Below are 26697 nucleotides of genomic sequence, written 5' to 3'. Positions count from 1 at the left end.
CTGATACCTTGGCAAATAGGAAGGGAATTGCTGAGAAGATGAATGATACTGGAGCAGTGCCTAGGTTCAGTTAAAGACCTACTATTTTATAAAGGAAACAGCAAGAGTAATGGAAAAACGCGATTTTGATCACTGCACATAGGCAGTCCAATCAAATCCAACTCGGCATTAGCTGTAATCTTACCTTCACGGTAGTGAAGTTGCTGCTTTCTTGGACGTGGAGTAAAACTCCGTTCTCACTCCTTGTCCTGAACTTCACTTCCAAGCGCTCCACGCTGGGGGGGCCCTCGCCAGCGCCCCGAGCCCCAAGTCTCATCAGGTAGTCCCGCTTCTTGTTGGGGCTCATGTGGTAGTCGAGCCGTCCCTTGCCTTCCAGTGACAGGGCCGTGTCAGCAGTAATATCTGGGACAAGAACAGGGAAGCATTGAGCATGCAGCTCATCACAGCTCCAGCCATCATCTCTACCTAACCGCGACCGCTTTCCCTCGGAGCAGAGATCAAGTTCAGAGCAGGTCATTGGGGGAGCAGGAGTGAATGGCAATTGCAGCCCCTCTGTTCTTTGGCTTCCACCAGAACGTGTGTTTGAGAGTGGGAGTATGCGAGTAATTTACTGCTGCTATCAGTCAATAGTAAATTAAAACTCACTAGGGAACAAGTGAGGGAGTAGAGAAAAAAATTTGGCTCTCAGAACTGTAATTCCTTCTCAGGGATGTTACTGTTTCCATTACTGCAAGCAGGGTTTCATGATATATTGAACTCTAAGCTCTTCAGGGCAGAGATAATGACTTTCTATTTGTTATGGCATAAAAAAAAAGTGAATAAAAAAGGCAGAGCATTGACTACCAGATGCTGTTAAAATTATGGCTAAATTCTTTTGTAAACTGGTGCAATAAAAGCATATAAATCAGCTAAACAATAATGGGACATGTAAAAAAACAAAGCCCAGTCATTATACTACAACTACACGTAAATAAATCACTTTGCTCTCCTGGACAATCCTGTATTGATTTACAGGGCTACTCCTATGAGAGTTAATCACCCCCGAGTGTAAATGCCTTGTTTTCATTTACATTTACAATATTTTCTTGCATATAATCCACAGTAAATTTGATGAAAAGGACTTCAGTTTGGAGAAGCCATAAGCACATGAACTCAGTGTTTACGTGAAGGGGTTTTCACTTACCCTCTTACCTCCCCATAGCAGACAAATCCCTCCTATGGGATACCTTTATTTTAGTTATGGATTATATGTTATTGGGAAGCAGGACTTTAAATGAGTGCAAGTTACCAGAAATGTGATATACAGACCAGAAAATATTATGTATTTAAGTTGTTGCCATTTTTAGCTCATGAAAGGACAACAGTCCATTGTGGACTTTTAAACTGCTTAAGAGGCAACATGGTGCTTACTTTCATTATTTTACAGAATTCATTATCCCATGGCCATGAAAAGAAACTCTTAATGGCCTTTGGCTGAGCCACAGTTAGATGTGTGTTAAAGACAGTGAAACCTCCTCCTCACATTTTTCACAGTGCTTTCCTGTCAGTCCATCCTTGCAGTGACACTGCTGCCACGACCACTGATCCACACAAGTGCCACCATGTTGGCAGGGGCTGGTTGTGCAGGCACCTTCCAGTCTGGGACACCTGAAAGAAATCAGATGAGTAGATGCTGAAGGATGTGCGCACAAATAAGCAGAGCAAACATGCTGGGAAGCATCCTGTGTTTAAATGGTACTGCCTTTCTACCCCTCAGAGATTCAAAAATGGCTCTTCTTCCCATCCCTGGAAGTGTTCAGGGCCAGTTGGATGGGACTCTGAGCAACCTGGTCTAGCAAAAGGATCTTTAAGGTCCATTCCAACCCAAAACCAATGTGCAATTCTAAGAACCTCTGTAGACAGCTCAAGTTTCTAAGCAGATCCCAATTTTCAGCATCAAGTTATGACAGTCTTACAAAAGAGGAAGGAATTCAGAGACAGCCAAACTCCCATTATCTGTTATGCAAGGGAGATGAAACTTTTTTAGACATTTTTTTATGCTGCAGACTGCCAGAGCCTTTGCCTTACAATGAGCAGGGCAAACATGGGGGTTGAGAGAGGAAGCGTGAATAGGAAATCTGGATGGAAGACTGACATTATTGCTACAACTGTGACTTCAAATACTGAGGTGGAAAAAACAATAGAATCAAATAGTTCAGCATTTCTGAAAGATCACTCGGAGGGTATGAGGGAAATTCTGTGACACTTGAGAGGCAAAGTGAGAGAACAGACATGGTGGATTAAGAGGAAATAAAAGGGAGTAGAGGGTTAGCAAACAGTATGAGTATAGTCAAACCCAGTTGGAATTTATAAAGAAACCCGAGAACAGCGGCTACTCAATTTCAGCCTGCAAAGCAACTTGAATAATCATAGACAGTAGAAATGTAATGATGCTGCTTTTTTGAAGACTCTGTAATCTTTAGTGAACCTGCCACCCAAATTCACTTTCTTCCTACATTTTTCTCATTTTACAGTAGGTTTTAAAGTAATTTTTTTCTAACGTGAAATATCTATTGGTGTCTGAATGGAACAGCATTCATGACAGCTTCCTTTATTGCAAACGGGGTCCATTTGATCCCATATATAGCAGACGTACTGATCTAAGATTCCTTGAGCTGCCAAAGCCTGGCTGGGCTCCAGGGGACGTCCGTTGACTGCAAACTCCATTATGCAGCCCACAAAATCATGGCTTTCCACCTGTCCTCTCCTCTGAAGGATGGGCTCTACGGACCTGATACCACCTACAGTAACTCGATTTGGTTGTACATCGAGTGTCCTGTAAAAGAGAAAAATAACTAATCAGTACCAGACATTAGGATAGTGATGACAGCACAGGAACTGCAACCATCAGCTACAGCCTGCAGCTAAAATTCCTCTTCCCAAATTGGTATTTTACATTTAGAAGGGGAGACAGAGAGATCAATAGCACTTGAACAGTTGTAGTGGGTATGACTCTAAATTAACATTCAGTTTGCGTGTCAAAATTTCTATTCACTTGACTGAGCAGTGTGCTTGAGATCACAAAGAATAAGGCTTTGTACCCAACTATAATTTAGATATTAGGTGATACTTAAACAGCAGGAAGACAGACTCATTGTTTTGCTAAGATATAATACCTCCGCTGGCAGAGAAACCCTGTGTGGCAGGAAACATGATTGTGATTATTGTAAGAAATTAGCCAAAGTGATTGGGATTAAAGTTATTGTTATTTCCAAAGATGCAACCCAAAGGCTACTGAGTTAGTTACAGTAAATACAGAATAAAGTTTGTTTTCTTTACTGGACACTGTTTATGAACTCAAAACTGTAACAGAAAACACCTGAAAACAATGTCAAAGTAATTACTCAGTATTTTTTTTAAAGACAGCAGTAATAAGGTGATTTTATTTCCTATGTCTTTATGAGAAATGAAAGGTGCAATTTAAATAAATACATGACCTCAAACCATTAGGCAATAGATCATATCCTCATTTACACCACAGTACAGGCTACTCATGGCCATGCATTTCTGGACTGCCACCAGAGCCTGGGGACAGAGATGGTGTCAGGAACTGCGGATTTCTGAGCAAACTCCTTGTTATGATCCAGTTCCATGCAGAAATGCAGCCTGACCTAACAAGTAGCAGCACACGTATAAAACCCAGTTTGCTTCCGCAAAGATGGAAGAAACTGACTCTTGGGAGCCTTATCATTACTCCAACTTTCTCTGGCTTTACAGGGAGATTTCTTTTTAATTTTACTTTTAATTTGACTCCAAAAAAATCCCACCCAAACCCCAAAGTAACCCCACAAAAATAAAGAAATATTTACCAGTCAGTTGAAACAGCAACGTTGCTAACAGTGCAGTAGCCTGGCTCCTGATCCTCAGAGCAGGAATCCACCGTCAGGGATGCTGCCTGCAAAAGGCATGCACACAAATATGCTGAATGTTACAAGGCTTTAGTCCCCAGCCACATGAACTAGCTATGCTTAAGTGTATCATATCAAGGACTTGTCTAGAAGGGAGTACTTGTATATTATGATGTCACTCAGGATTGCAGGGTGCTTCAGAGCCACTGCTCAACTCCATACTCCACCAGCACAGCGAGGACACCACCAAGGTATGGGTAAGAACAGGTGTGGAGCCAACTGTCTGCTTCATACACAGAAGCAGTTAAACATCAGTTTTTCACATTTGGGGAGGATTTCTTTCATATTTGTTTGCTTTACTCCTTGAAAGTGCAGTTATTTTGGCTTGTACTGTATCCTATTCCTGATATGGTTCAGATAATCTGAGCAAAAACCTGCTCCCTCCAATCACAAAGGGTGTTCTTTCACGGCCTTGACCATGACATTAAACATAGTGAGCTTGATAAGAAGCATGTTACAAAAGCTGGGAGTACAAACAGTTAGATTACTAGTTAAAAAATAATAATCCTGGGAGTAGGAACACTGAGATTACCAGTAATAAATAATATCCAACCACTTAATAAAACTCAAAAAGTAACCAAATGGACCTGCTTAAAGTAACCCCGTGACTAAGAGGTCATGAGGGATCTCAACTTTGATAATGGAGAAGCATCTGGACACCGAGAGTGTGACTGAGCTGATGTTTAGAGAAGGGCCAGGCATTATCAGTACTTACAGCTGTCTTACTCGTTATTATTACTATTATTATTTTTATCCCCAAGCCATCAAGTCCCAGACAACGAGGTTGCCTCAACCTGGTCTAGTGGAAGGTGTTCCTGCCCACAGCAGGGGGGCTGGAACCAGATGATCTTTCAGGTTCCTTCCAACCCAAACCATTCTGTGATTCTGTGACTACCCATCCAACTTATTTACACTAAAGCTACTCATGGCACTTCTATGTGTAATGTATAAAAGTCTAACCAAAGTTGTCCCTAAAATCATGAAATAACTCCTGCTGATTTAAAAAGAAGTTTTTATTTTATTCCTTATTTAGCAAAGAATTGTCCCCACAGTGATTTATTAATAACAGATGCGCTGAAAGAAAAAAAAAAACCAACCAACCCTGAAGGTTAGTTATTCTTTAAAACAAATTTTCAGAAAAATAAACATAATCTCCACAATGTGCATCTCCTCATGTTTCAGCTAGATGTGTGGTACAGTTTTACAGCAAATTTAAATCAAACGCCACCTTTAAAAGTGCCTGGGTTTATATTTTGATTTAGATTACTCTATGGGAGCTGAGCAAGCAGCACTGGCTATCAGTACATCATTACTCTGCAGAGGTTTTTTCTACTGCCTGCAAATAAGTTTGCTAACAACAGCCTGTTGAACTCCCCACAGATTGTCCATGCTAGTTCCAAATACATGCTGCAAGCTGACACACTGTATTGACCAAATAAATTCAGAGTTCTTAGTCCTAAATCATGCCCTTCAGTACGATTAAATTGTTCAATTTGCTATTTTTAATGAGAGCTTATCTTGAATTTCTTTCCATACAAATGAGCAAAGTGCTTCTCCCAAGAAATGTCAGTCTGCAGTTCCAAGGCAGATTATAGCCCTGTGTAAATGAAACAATTCAGAGGAAGAATAATAAGCTGGCTGCTCTGTATGCCACCACATGCATACATATTTTCCTTCAGAACATCAACAACAAAAACTGAAATGAGTTTTTTGTTCTTAGCTCAATCAGCATAATCTCCCTAACTTACATTGCTATGTGCTCTGCAAGCCAAGCTCCAACCCCAGCTGAAGGGCTGGATATTTGAGAATATATTTTACTTGGACCAGAGTTCATACAATCTATTTTCTAATGTTAGTCAAATGTTCCTGCTTGTTACTTAAGCATTACTCTACAGTTACCTTGCCACATTATGAGCCTTTCTATCCTGTCACTCTGCAATAGCTCAGGAGTGACAACTTAATGATTTTACCAGTTTCCGATAAAATCCCACTGTGCTGTAGGAAATGACAGATTTGGAATCCTGAAGGGGGCCTATTTTATACAGTTTTGGACACCTGGGAAACATTTTTCCTGTAGCAGAAATATCTAAGACAAAGGCAATTCTCTTCACATACTGTTTGTAAACATTACTGAAAAGGTTTAAACATTAAAAACAAAACAAGCAAAAAAAATTCCCATAAAGGTATAGGTTGTCTTAAATGTTTACTTTCAGCCTGAAGCATTCATAGCTGAAATTTTCTATAAATAGCCCTTTTTACGTTCTCTCTTCTTCTATAGTCCTCTGGCACACTGACAAGTAAAACATTTTCTTTCCCTGTTTTTTTTTTCTTCAGTGTACTTCATTTATTTGTTGTAACTTTTACTGTGTGCCCCTATACTTAGCCATTTAAATCTTATTTATAGAAGTAACATTCTACTTTAGTTACTAAAATGGGAACCTGGTACATCTCAAAATTAAGGTGCACCTTTGGGCTTAAGAAGCTGTGATGTACATTATTAAATTTGCAAGATGCAAATTGATATCTGATATCAAGTAACATTAAATCAAAGTCATTGCTCAACATCACAATTACCTTTCATCTTATTTGGATATGTAAGTCCTACGAACACACACAAATTGGATTTGGAAATCCAGCTGAAGAGGGGATTTCACAGAACCATAGAATCCTTTATGATGGAAAAGATCTCTAAGAATCCAACCACTCGCAAGCACTATCAAGGCCACCACTAAACCATGTCCCCAGCTGCCACATCTACACATCTTTTTAATACCTCCAGGGATGGTGACTCAACCATTTCCCTGGGTGGCCTGTTCCAGGCATTGACGACCCTTCTGGGGAAGCTTTCCTAATACTCAATCTAAACCTCCCCTGCTGCAACTTGAGGCCATTTCCTCTTGTCCTGTTGCTGGTTAACTTGGGAGAAGAGACCAACACGCAGAACAAATGGAGATATCAGATCTTGCACTATGAACTGGAGTTCCAGGCTCAAGGACTAGAGGGGAGACACACTGGGTAGAAGAGTTACTGCTTTTATTCCTTTCATTGCTTCTAGCTTGAAATACACAAACCCAAATGGGGAACCCCACCACATATTACTGTTCCATTACTTTAATTTCAAACATGGGAAGAATATGGAATTCCAAGTATGCTGGCCATTTCTGCCTGAGAAGGGAACTGTTGGGCAATAGTTACTGATTATGGATGGCAAATAGATTTGGTTTCATTTCTAACTCAAACATTGTGGAGTCAAAAAACTTGGCTTGGATTCAAAGAGCATTTGGTTTATGTTCTGCTTTGGAAATATTATTAAAAAATGAGAGAAGAGGAATAGAAAACATTTACTGGAGAAAAAAATGAAGGCAGGAGAGGGGTCAGAGTGCCAGGCATATGGTAATCAGTTGTCCCAGTTTTTGGCAGAGTTCCTCACCTCAGATGCATTCTGGGAGACAAAGAGAGAATTAACTTCCCTCCTTCTCCTCAAAAAAATTCTCTTAATGTAGCACCTTTTAACTCTTTACATGTATGCTACAGAGGAAAACCAGGCTCCCAGTCTGATGAGATTGGTAAAATCTCTGAATTAGCTCAAGAAGGTCAAGGATGCCTGGAATTTTAAGTTTGTCCACTTCTATTCTCCAAACGTTGAGAAAAATTATTTTGAGGCATTTTGCAATTACTGTGGTTAATTAGCATTCCCTGATAATCATCCCTGTAATCTACACCAGTTAATTAGCCCCGTGCGTAGTCATCTATGTCATTAATTATTCCTGGCTCTCATTTTTCACATTGAGAGTATGGGGGCATTTTGCACATGTTTTTTTCATTATACTTTATCATCATCGTACTAAACAAACCACCATAGGGCTTTGAGTCAGTTGGAATAAGACAGAAATGAAGGAGGTTTTTCCCAAAGTTGGACTTTCTGCTAGCAAACCCAATGTCACTGATTTACATTTCTCTGAGTTCCCCTGGAAGCCAAAGTGATTTGGCTGAACTTGCCTCAAATGCTCATTTTAGCGTTCCTTACCATTCCAGCCCGGCGGGCAATGACGGTGTGGAATTGTCCATCAGACACCTTCTTGGCTGTGGTGAGCTTGTATGTGCCACTGCCCAGGTTGTAGGAGAACCTCAACCTCCCTTCTGCTATTTCCAGGGCCAGGAATTCTGCCCGCTCTCCAGTTTGGTTGTCGTGGTTATACAACAGCAAGGCGTTACTCTTTATAGTGGCAAACTTTATATAGATGTAATTATTGTTGGGATCCATACTGGGGAACTCCATGTAGGACAGCTCCTCAAATCCATAACTGTTCAGCTCGCAGTGATTCCCAAAAACACCTGCAAAATGAAAAGCAAAATCTGGGATTGGCGAGTTTTTCCCTCACCGTGCATTCTCCCAGGAGCAAAGTATCGATGTGCACTCGACATGGCTGTGATGCACAGGCTCCTTAAGGAACCTCTGGTGTAAAATTAAAAACACACAGCCAAGTGCTGAGGTACATGGTATTTAAAGTTAAAAATTCAAGTTACAAAGGATAAGTTACAAATAGATACATCTATTGAAAAACATTTCATTGAGCTCTATGACTTCTTTGGAAAACACCAAAACAAGCCAGTTTGACAGCTCTGTCAAGACATGGTTGTTAATTATCATCAGGCATTTATTAATCCAGTTATGGAAATAAATGTGCAAGTTGAGTTTATTTTTCGCTCTGTGGCTGTTATCTCAACTGTTTCTCACTGGGTGGTTCATTTTTCATACTTAAGAAATAAGCATGTATGATTAAAACATTATGCCTTTTCATGGTTTTACTGATATGAATATTTTGGTGCATTCTACATGTTTTTTACAGATCTCTGTCACATAATTTCCCTTGATTTTTCTTTCACTGCAGTGACAATAAGGAAAAAACCCTGATTTTATTTATGAATATTAGTTACATTTACAATGGACTATGTCTGTAAGGGAAATTAATAAACACTGAGTAAATGTACAGTAAAGGAAATAAAAGGGAATAGAGAAATTATTCCACATGTTAATAGAAAAACTTATTCAGCATTAGTTACAAATGCATACTGAGAATGATACTTTTGTGAGAGGGTTTTCAACAACCTTAAAACATTGTAGATGATTTCTGTACATTTCTGGTTTCTTTATTAATCTGTTACGTTTACTTTCATACTTTTCCATATGAGCAATGACAATTTTGGATTAATCTGTATTCAAAATCAATCTTGTTGCAATTGTGTCATGATACCTTAAAATATCCATGTTGTTCTATGTTTTTTTTGGGTTCATTCCACAAACCAAATCTGGGATAATTAAATTCTAAAAATTATGAAACTATTTTGGCACTACTATATGCTTCTCTGATGTAAAATACTGATGTTATTTACAATGGTCTTACTCTTCAGCTCTCCTAAAAGGGCCTGTTACTCATCAGGAGAGCTTTGTTATCATCATTCCTCTTCCTTCACACTGAACTTTGGATATTCTTGGTGGTGAAGGTACTTTAGCCCTGATCCAGCTGTGGTTGAGCTAAGCTTCTTCTTTAGGAAGTCAATGGTCGTGGATCTAAAGATTTCAAGCATCCATTCTTACTTTTGGTTAGTTATACGTATCTATTACTGTATCCTGCAGCCGTAGGGAGGAGAGGAGAGAGATCCAGCAGGCAGGAATGGTGCAGCAAGATTGATCTATTTAATTATTTTACAAACTCTTTTATAGACTTTTTTCTTCATAGTCTAATTGGTCAAAGGATCAGCCAAACTCTGAGTTGATTGGCTAAAATCCTAAAACATCCATTGTCAAAATATTTCTCTACTGTACCATAAACAAGGTTCTGCAAGGTCCCAGGTGTTCATAGTTCACAGAACTTTGCAACTATCTTCCTGAGAGAGAAAAGTCTCTCAGAGCCTTAGAAAGAAGCAGGAAAATTCCTTGCTAACAGCATTTTTGTATCCACATGTATCTATCTATCCACTTATATCACTAGAAAGACTCTTTCTAATTTTTAGGCTGGATCTTGTTATGTTTTTGTGTGAGGGAGAAAGGAGCTGCTACCAGGAATGACAAATAAAATATTGGTAGTGACCGCATCACTTTTTAAATTTTCTTTTAAAGAAGAATAAGTTAATTAAACCTCCAGTTTTTCCAAACCTTGAATCATTTTCAAACCAGAAATCATTTATGCAGGTAAAACTAAATAGAAATATGAATAGGGAAAGGGGAGATGAAGAGGAAAGGAGGAGAAGAGTACTCACCGAAAGGACAGTGGCAGAAATACCCCTCCAGCCCGCTTTGGCAGGACCCACCATTGAAACAGGGGTTGCACTCACAGTAGTTGACAGTGGAGTCACACGTTTTCCCTGTGATGAGGGAACAAAAGCAATTTCCAGGTCAGACTATTCAGGGCACTAGGAAAGTCAGGCTGGTGTTGTAGGTAATGAGGTTATGAACCGACGCTGAACACATGGCCAGGAGAGAGGGTGCCAGGGACTGGCTGTGGGATGGAGAGAGGAATCACAAGACAGGATGCTGGGCTGCTCCCAGCCCTGTCACAGGCATAATCTGTGGCCCAGAGAAAGCAGTGTTACTTTTCAAGTGTCTCATTGTGATTATAGGTACGGGTGGACTGTTGTTTTAATTTAACTGAACTTTATTATTTATTTTATTAAAGTCTATAAAAGGGTCTATAAAAGAGAGATCATGAAATTAAAGGCAACAATGAACTAAAAAGCTGTAAAAAGGTATCTTTTTTCCCTCCCTATTGAATGCAATATACTCATGAGTGCAAAGCAGATACAGATAACCCTTGCTGGACCCTGTACAGGCAGGTTGTGCTGAACACAGCCTGCTGTTGTACATTATATGATTTTTCTTATTTTTCCTCATCAATTACAACCTCCTTCCTGACTCAGAGAGACCACAGTCCTCTGGACCTAGAACAAGCTACTCTGCATACAGTCCTTTCCTAAGCAGACATTGTCACATGTGGTACATATCATTGCCAGAGAACAAACTGAAATCATGTAATTCATTTCAGCAAGGAAGGGAACCAAGAGAAAAAGTGAAGATTTTAACAGATGCCAAATATGGACACAGGGATTCTTTGTACAAAACTAAAATTTTCTTTGTATGGAAACATTAACTACAAAAATACTGGTCCTCATTTCTAAGGTTTTCATTGCTTGGCTTTGATGAGTTTAGCAACACTTCCACTACATCTCACTCTTGGACCCTGTCTTCTTTTTGCCAGCAGTGTCAGCCTGCACTGCCTATGCTCAGCAAAAACTTCAAAGTATTGTTACGATTGTCCTCCCTGCTTCAATGCAAAAACCTCACAAAACCAGCCACAGTCTTCCAGACTTCTCCTAACTTCATCTCAGCCAGGATATATGCACAAACCAAGGGCTAAGACTGCCTTAATGCTTGTTTTTGCACTGATAATGAATTATTTTATTTCTTACGCCATATGTATATGTTTAAGTTAAAAGTACAACATGAGCTTACACAGAGGGTGTCCATTCTTGTATGGCACATATATCTTTTAATTTTACATCTCCCATGACAGGAATGCACAATAGCAAGTCCTTAGAGGTTACTGGTGCTTAGAAGTGTAGAAAATCAGGACTGTGCTTTATGAACTCTGCTACCTTTTTCAGAGTTTCACAACTTGAGTCACCTAGTGAAGAAAACCTCCTTTTTTTTTTCCCCTCTCTTCTACTTTTCAGTTTAACCTACAGTTTGCAAGCAGCTCTTCCATGTGAGCAGCAGCTCTCCATGTGTGACTGCAAGCAGGATGGAAATGGAGCGCTGGAGGATTCCTGTGGTTAATACGTCACTTGTAGATGCACCATAAATCCAGGAAACTTTTCCAGTGTCTGAATCTAATTATGCTTTGGGGGTATTTATTTATGTTTTATTCTCTAATGGGCATGACTGAAGGATGAGCTAACTTTTTATGTGAGATTTTGCTGCTTTCTTTGTTTTCAATTTATGGTCCGTAGTAGAGATCTTTGACTTATGAAGGAGAGCACACAGCAAGAGTGAGACAGACATGCTTAAAATATCTCAGTGATGTTGCTTAGTTTTCACAAAAATCAAGTGCAGATAATAAGGCTTACTCAGATTTTTGCAGTTCAATCTAACTAAATACTCTTCTTTTTCTCAGCTAACAGTAAAGCTGGCACATTTGCTGAGTCGGCAAGAGAATATGGATGTTTATTTCAGCTGCACTTACTTTAACCAGTGAATAACAGCATTTTCTTCATGCTTAACTATTGTCTGAAGAGTTCTTGAAACCAACAGAAGTGTGTTCAGAATAACAGAATTATAGAATCATAGAATGGTTTGGGTTGGAAAGGGCTTTAAAAGCCATCTTGTTCCAATCCCCTGCCATGGGCAGGGACACCTTTCACTTGACCAAGTTGCTCAAAATCCCATCCAAGCTGGCCTTGATGAAAACTGCAGTTTGCTGAGTTTATAGATCAATTCTCAGCTGAAATTCTGAAAGATGCAAGGTATTCACTTCTGCATCAGAAAGATCTTTTTCTGAAGACCATGAAAATTAGGAGAATGCTGGATAATTGGTAACAGACAGCATTCAATATTTATCATTCATCACCTCCAGCTGATGCTATCACAGGCATGGGCTTATGCAAAAATGTAAGTTCCTCAGACTTTTTAAATTGAAAAATGTAACAGGAACAGATACCAGCTCAATGCTCTTCAGTTAAGATTTCAGCTGATTTGAGAGTTTTAGTTTTTTGTGGTTCTCTGTGTCCATCTTTTAAAGTGGTTGTTCTAATATTCTAATCTTGCATTTGAAACAACTTCACAAACCTACATTCCTTCATCTTAATGAATCCTGGAAAACAGGAAATGAAGGGTTCAAAGGAAGGGCAGACAACTACTGTAAATCACCAAGCATATTCCCTCCAGAAAGTGATTATTTTAAAAACAAAACCTGTTCATCATTAAGAGATATAATTATAACAGATTGTTTAAACCCTAATGATGCTCTGAGGTAATCAGTCTTTATAATCCTATCCAGTGAAAAGAATGACATTACCTTTTGCAGCATGATGAAGTGAAATGCAGCTGACAAAACATAATAAATCAAAGAAAAGCAAGACTCCGTTTTCAGGTACACCATTATAAAGGTCTGCAGCTCATGTACTCTAATTTACAGTGAACAGAGCGTCTGTCTCAGAAAACACTAATTTCTACTTGCATGCAGTACCATGTAAATATTATTTTATTACCAAGCATGCAAATTCAATTATGAGACTGTATTTTCATTCCAACAGAAGCAGCAAAGCTATGTATATATGGCAAACTGAATTAGAAATTCACTATTTTGGATGCCTCTTTTTTGTTGTTGTTGAAGCACTCAAGGCTTATATTCATGAAGAAACAGTTTGAGACTTTATTTTTACATCCACTGTGGCTATCTTTGATCACATATGAATGCAAATTAAGAGTCCAGGCAGCTGTGTTCTCTTTCTGATGGCAGTATAATAGTGACATAATAGCCTCTATGTCAAGCATTCTCAAACAATCAGTACACTGACATTTGTTTGCAGAGCCTATTGAATATTTAATTTGCAGAATTTCAAATATGCTTTTGCAGATATAAAACGTCTAAATATACTGTGTGTTAATTGTGATCTTATCTAATAAGCTGTGTTGATATTAAACTCCAAAGATATTTTGTCTTTTAATTACACTGGTGCCATTTGTTTTCTGTCTTGATCAATTAATCTCAGGACACTTTAATAACTCTTGATTCTGCAATGGCCAACTGATTAAACAACATCTGACTTCCAAATAGAAACGTCTGCCTCAGTGGCAGTCTATTTTAAGGTTATTTGTGTTGACAAGGAGTTTAAGAAAGCTCCTATCAGATGCCACATTTAATTCATGGCATGAAAGAAATCCAACACTTCAAACTCTAAGAGTATCTCATCACATTCTCTTAGTAAAAATACTCATCTTTTTTTTGAGCTTGTCACATGCAGAGCTCGATTTTTAGCTGACATAAGGGTTGAGCATTAAAGTATGAGCTTTAATACCAGAAGAAATCCACTGGATGTTTCATAAATGTTTCAAATTACAGTCTAGAGGCATACACTGTAGTTTGCTTGCTAGAGTTAATGAAGTGTTTTGCTTCACTGCAACAGCAAACATATGCCCATTTACTCTCTGGTGCTAATGACCGCAAGAGTTACAGGGCATAGGTGCCCTAGAATTATTTTGCCATGCTCCTGGCAAAATAATTTGATGTACTAATGCAACATGAAATAAAATCCTGGACTGGTAACTTAATTAGAACTGCTTGTCAATTAACAACAATTGCTCCTGACCTGAGGCTCAAGAGCACATTTGTGAGGTTCACGCGAAAGATCTCATCAGGGTCCTTGATATTGCACTGAATATGCACTCACTGCTGCAGCTGTGATTTAAATTTAAGTAGTTAAACCTTTACTTTGAGATTAATTAACTTTCTCCTCCATACTCTCCTGCACTGATCTGGTGTAAGAAAAAAACTCAAAGGAACAATGGATCCCCCAATCCCTCCATGGGTTACCGGTGAGCTGTGGTGGTGGCAAGTCCCACACCAGAATGGACACAGCTGTGCTGAGCTAGGCTGCCCTGGGGCATAGGCAATATAGAAATACTTCTTAGAAAAGGCAATGAAAGCCTTACCTAATCTCCTCAGGTTGGATTTTTTTTTTCTGATTTCTATAAAAGGTGGCTATAAGCACTGGTTAAAATTGTTCAGACCTTCCTTAAATATCCTACTCATGGCAGAAGCAAAGACCAGCCTGCTTTTCTAGGGTTGCAATGCTGCTGTGTTTGAATGTGTAATAAATATTAGAGAAAAAATACTCAGAAGGGGTAGGAATGCTGCAGACATTTCTGTGCTTAATGAAAAAAAATAAATGACAAAGGGACAAAATACAGAACAGAACAGAGAGGTTGGCCATTTTGCCTGAATTCTGCTTTTTCCCATATCCTTCATCTGTTTTCTGTCCTGCAAGTAATTTGGGGCAGAGGCTGATTTTCTTGCTTGGCACACTTCTAACAGACTTGAAATGCTCCCACAATATGCATAACAATAACATGTACAGAAAAATCATACTTGAGCATTGGAATCGTTTCTACACATTTAATAAATTTAAATAGCTCTTGTAAAAATCTTTCTGTTCTAATGCAAATCAGGTAAGTGAGATTTGCCTGGGGACAGACCTAAAATAAAATAATATCGAGGGCACCTGATCTTCTGAGTTTTCACACTATGAATACCTCATTTTGCATGACATCTTCATCTACTGGGGATGCTTGCATTCAGACAAGTTTGGGCTAAGAAGGCACATCTCCACACTCTCGCCATCTTTCCTGGACTGTAAGGTATAGAGGAGTAAAAGCGTACCTGTGTACCCGGTTTTACAAACGCAGTTGAAGCTTCCTGGGAAGTTCTGGCAGGCAGCACCATTTTTGCAGGGGTTGGAAAGGCACTCGTTGATGTCCCTCTCACAAGCCATGCCAGTGAAACCCTCCGGGCAGCTGCAGGAGAAGCCCCCCACCAGGTTGTGGCAAGTGCCATCGTTGTGGCAGGGGGATGGGAGGCACTCGTCGATGTCGGTCTCGCACAGGCTCCCATCGTACCCTGGCAGGCACCTGCACACGAAGGGCCGCAGGGGCTCGTTGGCCACGATGATGACAGGGACGCTCTCGTGGGTCCTCAGGGCCGGGCTCACCGCCAGCCTCCTCAGGCAGCTCCCTCCGTTCTGGCAGGGGCTCTGCAGGCACCAGTCATGGTCCACAGCCTCGACCCGCACCCCACTCTGGCGGAAGAGAACGTCCTTGATGCTCTCGAAGAAGGTGGCCACGCCGCTGGGGTTCACGTACTGGTTGTTGCCGCGCTTGACGGCCGCCATCAGGAAGGTGTGGTTGCTGTCCTCGTACAGCCCATAGAGCTGGATGGCCGTGCCCAGCCCCGTCAGCTGGGAGCTGGCGATGCGCAGGAAGTGCAGGTAGTGGTTGGTGAGGAAGTCGCGCACGCTGTGGGCGCTCAGGCGAAGGAGGATGCTGTTGTCGATGGTGGTATTGCTGAAGCCCGTGAAGAAAATCCGGACGCTGCTGGTGACAGCGCCGTGTAGCCCATCATTGCTGAGGACAGCCAGGTCAAACGTGCCATCTGTGGACCTCGCCTGCGAGTGCAGCTCACAGGTGCCCCCAGGAATGCTGAAGAGGCTGGTGACTCCTGAGGTGAGGGAGCATTGGAAGCTGTCTAGCACATCTGGATCCTGTGGCTTTACATTGCCCAAAATTCCACCTGGGAAGAGGTTGCCATAATAATGAACAAAGATTTCCACTGTTCTGGGCTGAGATGGGTTGTCGTTTTGGTCTATTACCTTGATATGCACAGTTCCTGTGGAAGACATCTGAGGAATGCCAGAGTCTCTCGTAATCACTGAGAGGTAGAAATCACTGATTTGCTCCCTGTCAATCTCCCTCGTCGTTGTCAGGACACCAGTGGTGCTGAGGCTGAAGTAGCTGGTGGCAGGGCCAGTGCTGAGCAAGTAATATGTGAAAGGACCTTGGTTGGGAGGGAGATCAGGATCTGACGACTGAAGCATCATCACCAGAGTTCCAGCACGGTTATTCTCCTGGACTTCTCCTTGGCTGGTGGACAAGGTAGGGCCATTGTCGTTGATATCTTCCAAAGTTACTAATAGAGAGGCACTGCCTGTTGCAGACGGTGTTCCCGAATCGATGGCCAGCACAGACAGGTTGTAGACAGGCAGCGTTTCTCGATCCAGCTCTGCAGTGACCGTCACCTGTCCCGTCTGTGGGTTGATGGAAAAGGCGCTGTTCTCATTGCCAGACCCGATGAAATAGGAAAACCTGCTCCAGCTGGGGACAGAATCTGAATCAAAGGCACTGACGAATGTGACGTGGGTGCCTGGAGGAACACCCTCGCTAATTTGTATATTGTAGGTTCCCAAGGTAAAAACAGGAGGGTCGTTGGCATCCAGGATTGTGATATTAACAGTTACTTCATCTATATCTGCACCACGAATACTCCCCAAATTTTTTGCAAGGACTTTCAAAGAGATTCGTTCTTCTTTTTCTCTGTCAAGAGGTCCTGAAACATAGATCTGGCCACTTTTCTCATCTACCTGGAAGCCCTTCTTTCTGCTGTTGCCGAAGATGAGGTAGTGGACTTCTCCATCAATTCCCATATCACGATCACTTGCAAAAACTTCACCTACAACAGTACCTTTGGAGGCTGCCTCTGAAACCTCGAAATAATAAAGCTTGGACACAAAACGGGGCACATATTCATTTGTCCCTTCTAACTGGATGTTGACAGTAGCAAAGCTGCACCTCTCTTCATCTGGAACATTAAAAGCCTTTACTGTTAAATGGTAACTCTGCTTTGTTTCGTAATCTAAAAATCCCTGGGTGGTGATGGTTCCCGTGTTGGGATCAATGACAAAGAGGTCGCTGTCTGAGGACTGAATGGCATATGCAATCACAGCGTTAGATCCGGAGTCAGCATCAGTGGCGTTTAAACAAATAACAGTTGTCCCACTGGGGGCGTTTTCTAACACGGTGGGAAAGTAGTCCTCAGGGCTGAACGTGGGCGAGTTATCATTGACATCAATGACATTAACAGTGACACTGCAGTAGCCTGTTCTGGACACCCATCCTCCATCTGTGGCAGTAACAACCAGCTCGTGCTTTTGGTGTAACTCAAAATCAAGTGGTTTGGCTAGCGTCAGTGTACCAGTGGTTGTATTAATAGCAAAGATTCCAGCTTCATTTCCAGAGGAAATATTGTATCTGATCAATCCGTTCATAGCAGCATCTCTGTCTCGTGCTGACACCGTTCTGACCACTGTTCCAACAGAATGACTCTCCGGGATAGTAACACTCATACGGCTTTGGGAAAACTCAGGTGTATGGTAATTTTCTTCTGTCACTACGATTTCAACAGCTACCTCAGATGAGAGTGGGGGATTACCCTTGTCCTTGGCTTTTACTTTAAACAGGAGGTTTTTGTTCAAATCAGCCATTAGTGAAGACGACACAGAAATCCAGCCTGTACTCCTGTCCAGTCTGAATTTATTAGTTTTGCTCTCATCAGAGATGAAGTACTCCACTTCAGAATTCAAGCCAAAGTCCTTGTCATCCACTGCAGTGACTTTAATTAAGTTTGTGCCAACCCTCACGTTCTTAGTAACAGGAGTGAAATATTTAGGAGCGAGGAAGAGCGGTGCATTGTCATTGCTGTCTACTATGTTTATGGTGACAGTGGTCTCGCTCACTAAAGGAGGACTGCCCCGGTCTGATGATGTCACGACGAAGCTGTGCCTGTTGATGTTGACATTGCTGGAACCGCTGGAGTTTTGGTACCTTAAATACTGCTTGTTGAAAATCTCCCCCGTGGTTGCGTTAATGCGGAAGAACTCGGACTGGGATTTTATGAAGTAGAAGACTTGGCCATTGGACCCTTCATCTGGATCAGTGGCTGAAACCTGGGTAACCTTTAGCCCAATCCCAGGAAGCTCAGGACACTCCAGATAATAGGACGGTTTTATAAATCGTGGGGCGTTGTCATTGACATCCGTGACAAATATGGTGACATCTGTGCTCACCGTCCACCCAGAGTCATGGGCAGAGACCCTGATTCTGTAGCGGTCAGTGTCCTCCCTGTTCAGTGGTCTGCTGATGGTGATGTCCCCAGTGCTGGGATTTATGGTAAATGGGAGACTCGTATCCCTTATGGAGTACCTGCTCACTGCATTCACCCCGATGTCCTCATCTGACGTTGTGACTCGGGTTACTGTAAAACCCAGAGGTGCGTTTTCAGGCACAGAAGCACTGAATATCTGGGAAAACCTTGGAGCATTGTCATTTTCATCTAAAATATTAATGATAACTTTGACAGTCGTGCTCTGGAGCGGAGTGCCTTTATCCGAAGCTTTTATGGTTAGTGTGTACTGAGACAGTTTCTCCCTGTCCAAGGGCCTGATGCTTCTGATCTCACCAGTGGCTCGATTGATACTGAAACTATTTTCAGTATTGCCCTCGATTATTTCATAATTTAGCTGTCCATTTAGGCCACTGTCTCTGTCGACAGCAGCCACCGTCAGTATCTTCCTTGGGGACAGGTTCTCGGCTATTTCTGCAATGAAGGGATCTTGCTCAAACTCTGGCGCGTTATCATTGACATCAATCACTGACACTTCCAATTTCTTGTATGAGGAAAAGGGGGGAAAGCCCATGTCTCTGGCCTCAATCCACACCACGTATTTCTGGATGGCTTCAAAATCTAAAGCTTGCCCAACAGAAAGCTGTCCTGTCACCTGGTCCACCAGGAAGGTGCTGCCCAGGTTACCGCTGGCGATGTAGTAGGACAAAGAGCCTCCTCTGGCTGAAGATCCAGAGACCGTGGTGACAAGCGTCCCAACTGCTTGGTTTTCAGGAAATGTGAAGGTCTCCTGATCTGCCTGAACACGAGGAAATTCGGCTTTGTCCACAAACCTCACGGTGACCGTGGTAGAGTCTGTCTTGGGGTACCGGCCGCCATCCCTCACATGGACAGAAATGGTGACTTCGGACTCTCCCACCAGTGGTTTTGCAGCCAGGATTGCCCCCCTTGCTGGATCAATGTGGAACTTCTCAGAGTTCTTCCCCATGAGGGAATAATGGAGCTCGGCATTGGAGCCAGCATCTGCATCGGTGACGGTCACAGCAAACACGAATGAGCCTGAAATGGAGAACAAAGGTAGGTCAGTCCTTTAATGAACGCACTGACTGTGAGAAACGTGACACCAGGTTTTCACTCGGAAGCGCATCCTGGAGCAGCATGCTCTTACTTACGCTGCCCTGAGATTAACTGCTTTTTTCACAAGATGCTGAGTTCAGCAAGGGGCAGGTGAGTTTGCGAGTCCACAAGACATGCATGCAGCCAAACTATGTGGAGCTGGAAACTAGGACACTGCATTCAGAGAGACGGACGTACAGATCTCAGTAACTGCACTGGGAACTGGACCTGCAGCCTTTTGGAAGCCTACTTCTAGAACATTCACAGTATAAAAGCCACAAATCCACTAAGATTGAATGCTATTTTGATTTTTAAAATTACTCTTAGCTTATTTATCCATGAAAAAACTCCACCCTGGAATTCAAGGACTATTAAGGTTATGTAAGTGAACAGACAGTCCCCATGGACATTTACTCTACACACCCACCATATCCCTTGCAGTCCCTTCTCTTCCTATTCCCCAGGTACTGCTCCTTTCTCCCCACTAGCCCCTTACTTCTAGTTTTCTAAGAGTGTTCCAAGGACAGTAACTAAGAGGACTGCATTTTTAAAAGCACACCGGTCCTCTGAGAAAGGGGAAAAATATAAATACAAAACTATTGCGCACTAGTACAATAACATGATTATACTCAAGACTTTTCAGGTCTTTTGAATTTATACTTCACAATAAGCTTGACTGATGGGCACCATTTGCATTGACCTCTGTATTTGCCCATCTGCAAGGAGAACCAAGGGCATTCTTCCTCACCGGACTTTACAGATCTAATGCACGGCACGTCTTTCAAATTTGACACTGTTCAAACAATTTGCAGAACACTGTTGATGTTTTATTGTTACTAAAATTTAGAAAATACCCAGTTTTGTACAAAATCATGCCGTTTCCAACCTCTTAAGGGAAAATCATTTACAGGCAGGAATGGCTTTGACAGCATCCCTTAAAACTATACTTCATGTCACTATTTGTCATGTGCAGTGATTTGTACTCCAGGGGCAGGAATATTTAGACAAGAACAGTATTCAAATCCATGTGAGAAATGGGACAGGAAGAAATGAAGATTTTTTCCTTCACTTATTCAAATTATATTATTATTATTACTAGTTTCCCCTTTTAAACTTCATTAAAAAATACCAGAAAGAAAAGAAACTTGTAAATAAAAAGGTGGATGCATCCATAGGTTTTTGCTAGGTTAAAAACAAAGTAAACATAGCTTAGGTTTCTAGTTGTACAAGATTTTATTCAAAAAAGCACCCAAAAAGATCTTGCCAGAAAACATCAGGTCAACCTATGTGTACTCCTCGTGAAAAGAATTTAAAGGAACACCCCAAAACCAACCAGACAAAGTCACTGTGCCCTAGTCAGATTACACGAAGTTTCACCAAGGCAATAATAAAACAATTTCATAATGTTGTTCTGGAAACCGGGAAGAATTGTAAACAAATCTATTCTTCCATGAAAAGGAGAAGTATTTGCAGTTGTTTAAAATTTAGAGACAAAATCCAAGGCATGGAAGTAAGCCTTTTTTTCTGTTAGAAGAAAACTTGTTTTGTAAACCATTTGTCATGGAATCCTCTCTGTAGGCATCACATATCCATGTATGTGTATGCATGTGAAAACATGAAACATGAACTGAATCAGAAATTAACTCCTGTGTTGAGTGAAGTAACTTTAATTTGGGTGTAGGCTCCACAAAAGGAAGATTGCTCCTTGGATTTACTTTTATTTTATTTTACTTCACCACTTGGCTCAAGGAAAGGCAACATATTTAACATCTGACACAGATACTGAATTTTTGGAAGAGGTTGTCAAAATCATCTTTAAGAATTGCTCAGAGGAGACTTTCAAAAATAAAAACAGGCCATTGTCTTCCTAACCCTGGCAAAATAATCACGTTTTTGAGTGGGTGCTCATTTACAGTATGTCTACTTTACGTAACTACAGGAACGTAATTGAATTTGGATGGGAGGAACGGAGTAGAAAAAGCCTGCTAAATTGTGGATGGTAAATTCAGGTTTGTTTTTCCTCATTCCCATGGAACACAAAGATAATACCAGGAGAACAGCTGCAGAGGAACATCTCAAACATTTCTGGTGGCACAGATTTGCATTTCATTAAGATGTTGCCCGGAGAAGCTGTGGATGACCCATCCCTGGAAGTGTTACAGGCCAAGTTGAGATGGGACTTAGAGCAATCTAATTTAGTGGAAGATGTCCCATGGCAGGTGGGTTGGTGCTAGATGATCTTTAAGGTCCCTTCCAATCCAAACCATTCCGTGATTCTCTGTTTATGGAAGCGCTTTTATGCTAAGCACTACCCGTGACCAGGTTACCTGAAGCAGCGGGCGATGGGACGTGGGTGACGTAGGGGTGGTGCTGGAATTTGGGTGGGTTGTCGTTCACGTCGGCCACGGACACGAGCACACTGGTGGAACTGGAGAGAGCCCTGGGGAAGCCCCCGTCGCTCGCCACCACCACCAGGGTGTAGTTCTCCCTCGCCTCTCGATCGAGGAGCGCACTGGTGATGATCTGTCCCGTAGAAGGGTTGATGGTGAATTGCGAATTGCCGCCCGTAAGCCTGTAGCTGTTTGAAAGGAAAACCACGGAAGAAAAATTGGATTAGTATTTCAAAAGGCAGCCTGCTGCCTTAAGATAATAACCATTTTCTATACTCTTCAGACCACCATGCTGATGGGTATCAATACAGTCAGATTTTTTTCTGACTTTCCACCTGTCCCCACTGTTTTTCGTATTTCAAAGCCTGTCATAAACGACATAAACGATATTTCCAAGCATAGTTGTTTAACACACATAGATTTCTAATACATGAGTAGCTGACTGAGCCTTTGGATATTTGAAGATACCATCAGACATACTCTTAAAACTGCCTACTGGAGGCATCCTCTAGGGCTGATTTCCCTGGGCATTAATTTCCCCGCATTAAGTGTTACTCCAAAAGGCTGATGTACCTCTTAACTGAATCTGCAGAATATAACTAGAAAAAGTACTGTTTTCTGAAACAAAAGGACGACAGTTTTACAAAATGAAATGAGGATTTAATATCCATATTGTTTCCTGATGCTAAGTTTTGCTATTCAAGATTTCAATGTTAATTTACAGTAATTCATAGCAAATTAATAACCAGAGAGCTCTGGTAACAGAGACTAATTGGCACCAGAGTTTGACTCTTGGTGGGTGTATGTGTGTGCACACATCCCTGTGTGATTTGATAAGAACTGACTCTGCTCACTGCAGCACGTCGTACGGGCTACCTCTGGCTCCTTACCACACCGAGTTTGTCCCTTCTCTTGGAATGCTTGTCCAGCTTGTGTTCACACAGAATGAATCTCAAAGGTATATTTTTAAAGGTACTTGGTTAATATTACCTTTTTAAATAATTTGTATAATGGATTTTTGAGAAAACAATGGAAACAAAAACTGGCTAAAATGAACAATTCTCATGTTCAATATTATAACCCAACACAGCTGTGGTTAGCATTGCTCCTCTGGTAGAGCACAGTAGCAGCTTTTTTAGGTAATTCTGTGAAAGATTCAGAAGAAAGTGCCTTTAATGAAAGAGATTAATATTCCTATCTTCACCTCTTTAAGACCAGAGCAGGTTATGACAGCAATAATAACACAGCCCAGAAGCTGCACCAACAGGATTGAGAGCCAGCCTGTGTAATAAGCTGTGGCAACTTCTCCTGCTCAGTCATTAATCTCTACACAATGCCATGAGCACACTTTAATTGCTTAATTATGATATAATGTGAGGGCCATATGCAGTTATTCTCCAGCCATAGCAATGTGCATCTAGAATAGAAAGAATGTGCACAAAGCCTAAAGCACCACTTAAATCTGCCTAAACGGCAGCAGCACAGGCACATTTCATCCGTGCTTTGCAGTGATTTAACCCTGCGTGAGGTGTTGCAGAGACAGAAACTTTCTCTTCTGTGTTTCCACATTTATGTAGTGGCTCAAATGTTAGCACTGGCAAGATACCATGATTTTTTTTTTTTAAAGGAAATAATAAAGACATATTGTATTTGTCATAAGATTATTTGAATTATATCTGCATGTAAACCAACTGGACAATGTAAATGTGTCTCAACATAACTGCAAAAAATCCAGAATAAACACAAAAAACCTAAACAAAATAAAAACCAAAAACCCCTTGAAACTCTAATGGTGACAAGTGGCATAAAAGGAATTTGATCCAAACACTTAAAATCTGGCCTTTTGACTCTTATGTCTGCTATATTTAACAAGACTGCTCAAGTGTGCCTTGCCATTTACAACTCCATCGCCCTCCTTTAATGACTTCACAGGTTATCACCAGAAACAAGAGAAGAAGAGTTGGCACATAGGGACAGGTGACAGTTTTCCAGAAGATTAACTTCTTTCAAAACACAGCACATTTTTTGACTTTAAGTGAAAATGTTAGCCAAGGATTTTAAATATCCCTTTCGGAAACCAAAGGTTTAATTTTGAAACAGACTTTAACAAGACTGAAAAGAAGTTCTGAGTGCTCAACACCTCTGACAAGACGACCTTGCATGTTCTGGTCCTTCTGGCTTTCACCAGTTTTGTAATACCAGTCATATTTTAAGATCTACTTTAAATGCTGAATCTGGACAAGTTCTGTCCAAGAAAAACAAAGTCTGTTCCTGAGCCTAAAGAGTGTAAAACAAAACCTGAAAACAATTTTTAATAGCTACTTATGAAGGGAAAAAAAAATTATCAACTAATTCTATGATGAGGTACTGAGTGAATGACAAAAGACTAATGGCAGAGATATTAAAGCAATTTAACCACACTAAAGAAATCCAAGAGCACTCTGATAATTTCTGATTATGGGACGTAATCATTACAGTCATTCATGATTTGCATGAAATTCTTTTTTTCTAAAGGAGCTTGTGCCAGAAATAGTTTTTTAGACTAAGAGTGAATAGAATTAAAAGCTTCATTGTTTCACAATTTAATAAATTTAAATTGTGGATGATTTTCAAATATCTAAAGATGTCTAAACGTCAAGCTTCTATTTTTGGCTTGTAGCTAGTTGGAAAGAAAATATTTCAGTATTTTATAGACATTGCTTTGCCATAACATAGGTCTGTTTTATTTTACTTCCTTTAAAAAAAAGTGACACAGAGGTATTCCTGTGCTCTTTGAAGAAGGAACTGAGGTACTAACAAAAGGTAAATAAAGAAGCTACTTTTATATCCTGCTTTGTGAGTTTGGAAACAGTGATGTTTGCAGCCACAATAGTTAAATGTGGTAAGATTAAGAACTAATAGAAAATTTGCTTTGCATTCCATTCACAATGTATCTGTCCTCAGTGGATAATCTTCAGCTTGTCACTGCCACTCAGCATCTTCATTACTCTTGTCTGTGGAACTGGGAATGGCCAGTGTTCAGCCCAGTGACCAGTGAAGTTCCATCAACTGAGCCCTGAAAACCCTTTGGCATTTAGTGCAAAAATGCCAAATTCTAACTCTTTACTGGTTTTCTGAATGACAAACTTTATGCCTATCTTTGTGTGATTTTCATGTTAAACTGAAGACATTAACTGACCAAAAATTTACTAAAGGAACATGCTGGCTTGCAGTGAAAATTGCTCACTTCATGAAAAGGTGTGAATGCAGTAACATGGCAGGTAGTGGGTGCAGGTGCAAGTTAAACTGGCTTGCTTTTCTCTCAGTAAAAAAATAAAGTAACTCCACAACTCTATTTGTCCTTAATATAACTCTAAAAGCCTATGAACAACAAAAAGACAGATTTGCCCAAGTAATTTAGTTACACACATAAAGCTGTTCTATTTTGTCTTACAGCTTTAAGGCACGTTGGTGATGGACACTGGGGAAAAAGAAAACTTCAGGCAAGATATGAGGCAGTATTCCACGGAGCAACAGTAATCGACCTACCTAATAACAGCATTTGTAGAAGCGTCAGCATCTGAGGAGTTTACGAGCAAAATATCTGTCCCCGTGGGAGCATCCTCCGGAACAGTGGCAAAATACACGTTAAAGGCAAACGTGGGGACATTGTCATTGACATCATCCACTGTGACAGCAACGGTTCCAGTGCCAGTGAGGGCAGGAGATCCTGCAGGAAAGGGGGGATACAAAGTGCTAGAGGTTACAAACACCAGCATGCTTATCGGAGGTCTGCCAGCCCTGATTTAGAGCCGAGCGCTTGAGCATGTCACAGTTCACAGAGCAAGACAGGCAGCTCAACACAGAGGACAGGGTCAGGTTTGTTTCAAAGTCGTCTTGACATGAAGTACAAGCAGTGAAAGACAAAGAAAACAACAAAAAAAAAAATTATTTCTCTTGCTCCATCTAATTCCAGAAATATTTTGTAATACAAGCTCAGTGGAAAAAGATGGTCTTGGAACTGCTCAGAAAGCCTTCCTGTAACAATTAGGACCAATTTGGAGATGTGGTTGACTTTGCTATTTCTCTGCGAGAAGACCTTCAAAGGTGGCACTCTGACAGCCGTGAAGACTCCAGCCCTCAATTTATTTGTCCGCAAAACAAATGGAGTGGAAACAGTGGCAAAACCCAGCTTTCCATGTGGCTTTTTCACTGCCAGTCACAGCCCTGACCTGGGGAGACCTTCTGGGAGTGGGTGAGAAGGCTGCAATGAGTCTCCAGCCCTGTTCAGACTCATTTTCTCCATAGAAGCGACCATCTATAGCAGCAAATAATGCTTGCTTCAATGGGATACTGGCTTACGAGAAATCAGGCTGAACTTATTTAACCCAGGGCTTTCATCCTCCTTGTTATTCTAAACTTAACTCTGATGAGCAGCAACGAGCATCAAGTAGCATGTTTATTCATGTGCAATCTCTCAGTATTTGCCCTCTTAAGCTTTTCCTTTGTCAAATGCAAAAAAAGACAATGGAGACTTTT

General features: G+C 41.0%; 1 protein-coding gene across 1 annotated transcript in view; it reads right to left on the bottom strand.

Annotated features, from left to right (window-relative positions):
- Nucleotides 1–26697, bottom strand: part of FAT4 (FAT atypical cadherin 4) — a 124123-nt gene that overhangs the window by 10308 nt on the left and 87118 nt on the right. Inside the window, 9 exon segments of the mRNA XM_039550876.1 lie at nt 185–402; nt 1523–1647; nt 2636–2815; nt 3849–3934; nt 7975–8282; nt 10209–10313; nt 15383–19732; nt 22117–22367; nt 25708–25888. Coding sequence (XP_039406810.1) covers nt 185–402; nt 1523–1647; nt 2636–2815; nt 3849–3934; nt 7975–8282; nt 10209–10313; nt 15383–19732; nt 22117–22367; nt 25708–25888 — 5804 coding nt within the window.

The sequence above is a fragment of the Corvus cornix genome, chromosome 4 (genome assembly GCF_000738735.6).
Source record: "Corvus cornix cornix isolate S_Up_H32 chromosome 4, ASM73873v5, whole genome shotgun sequence".
NCBI classification, from domain to species: domain Eukaryota; kingdom Metazoa; phylum Chordata; class Aves; order Passeriformes; family Corvidae; genus Corvus; species Corvus cornix.
Note: the sequence above shows the minus strand (reverse complement) of the source record. Positions and strands in the feature narration are given on the sequence as shown.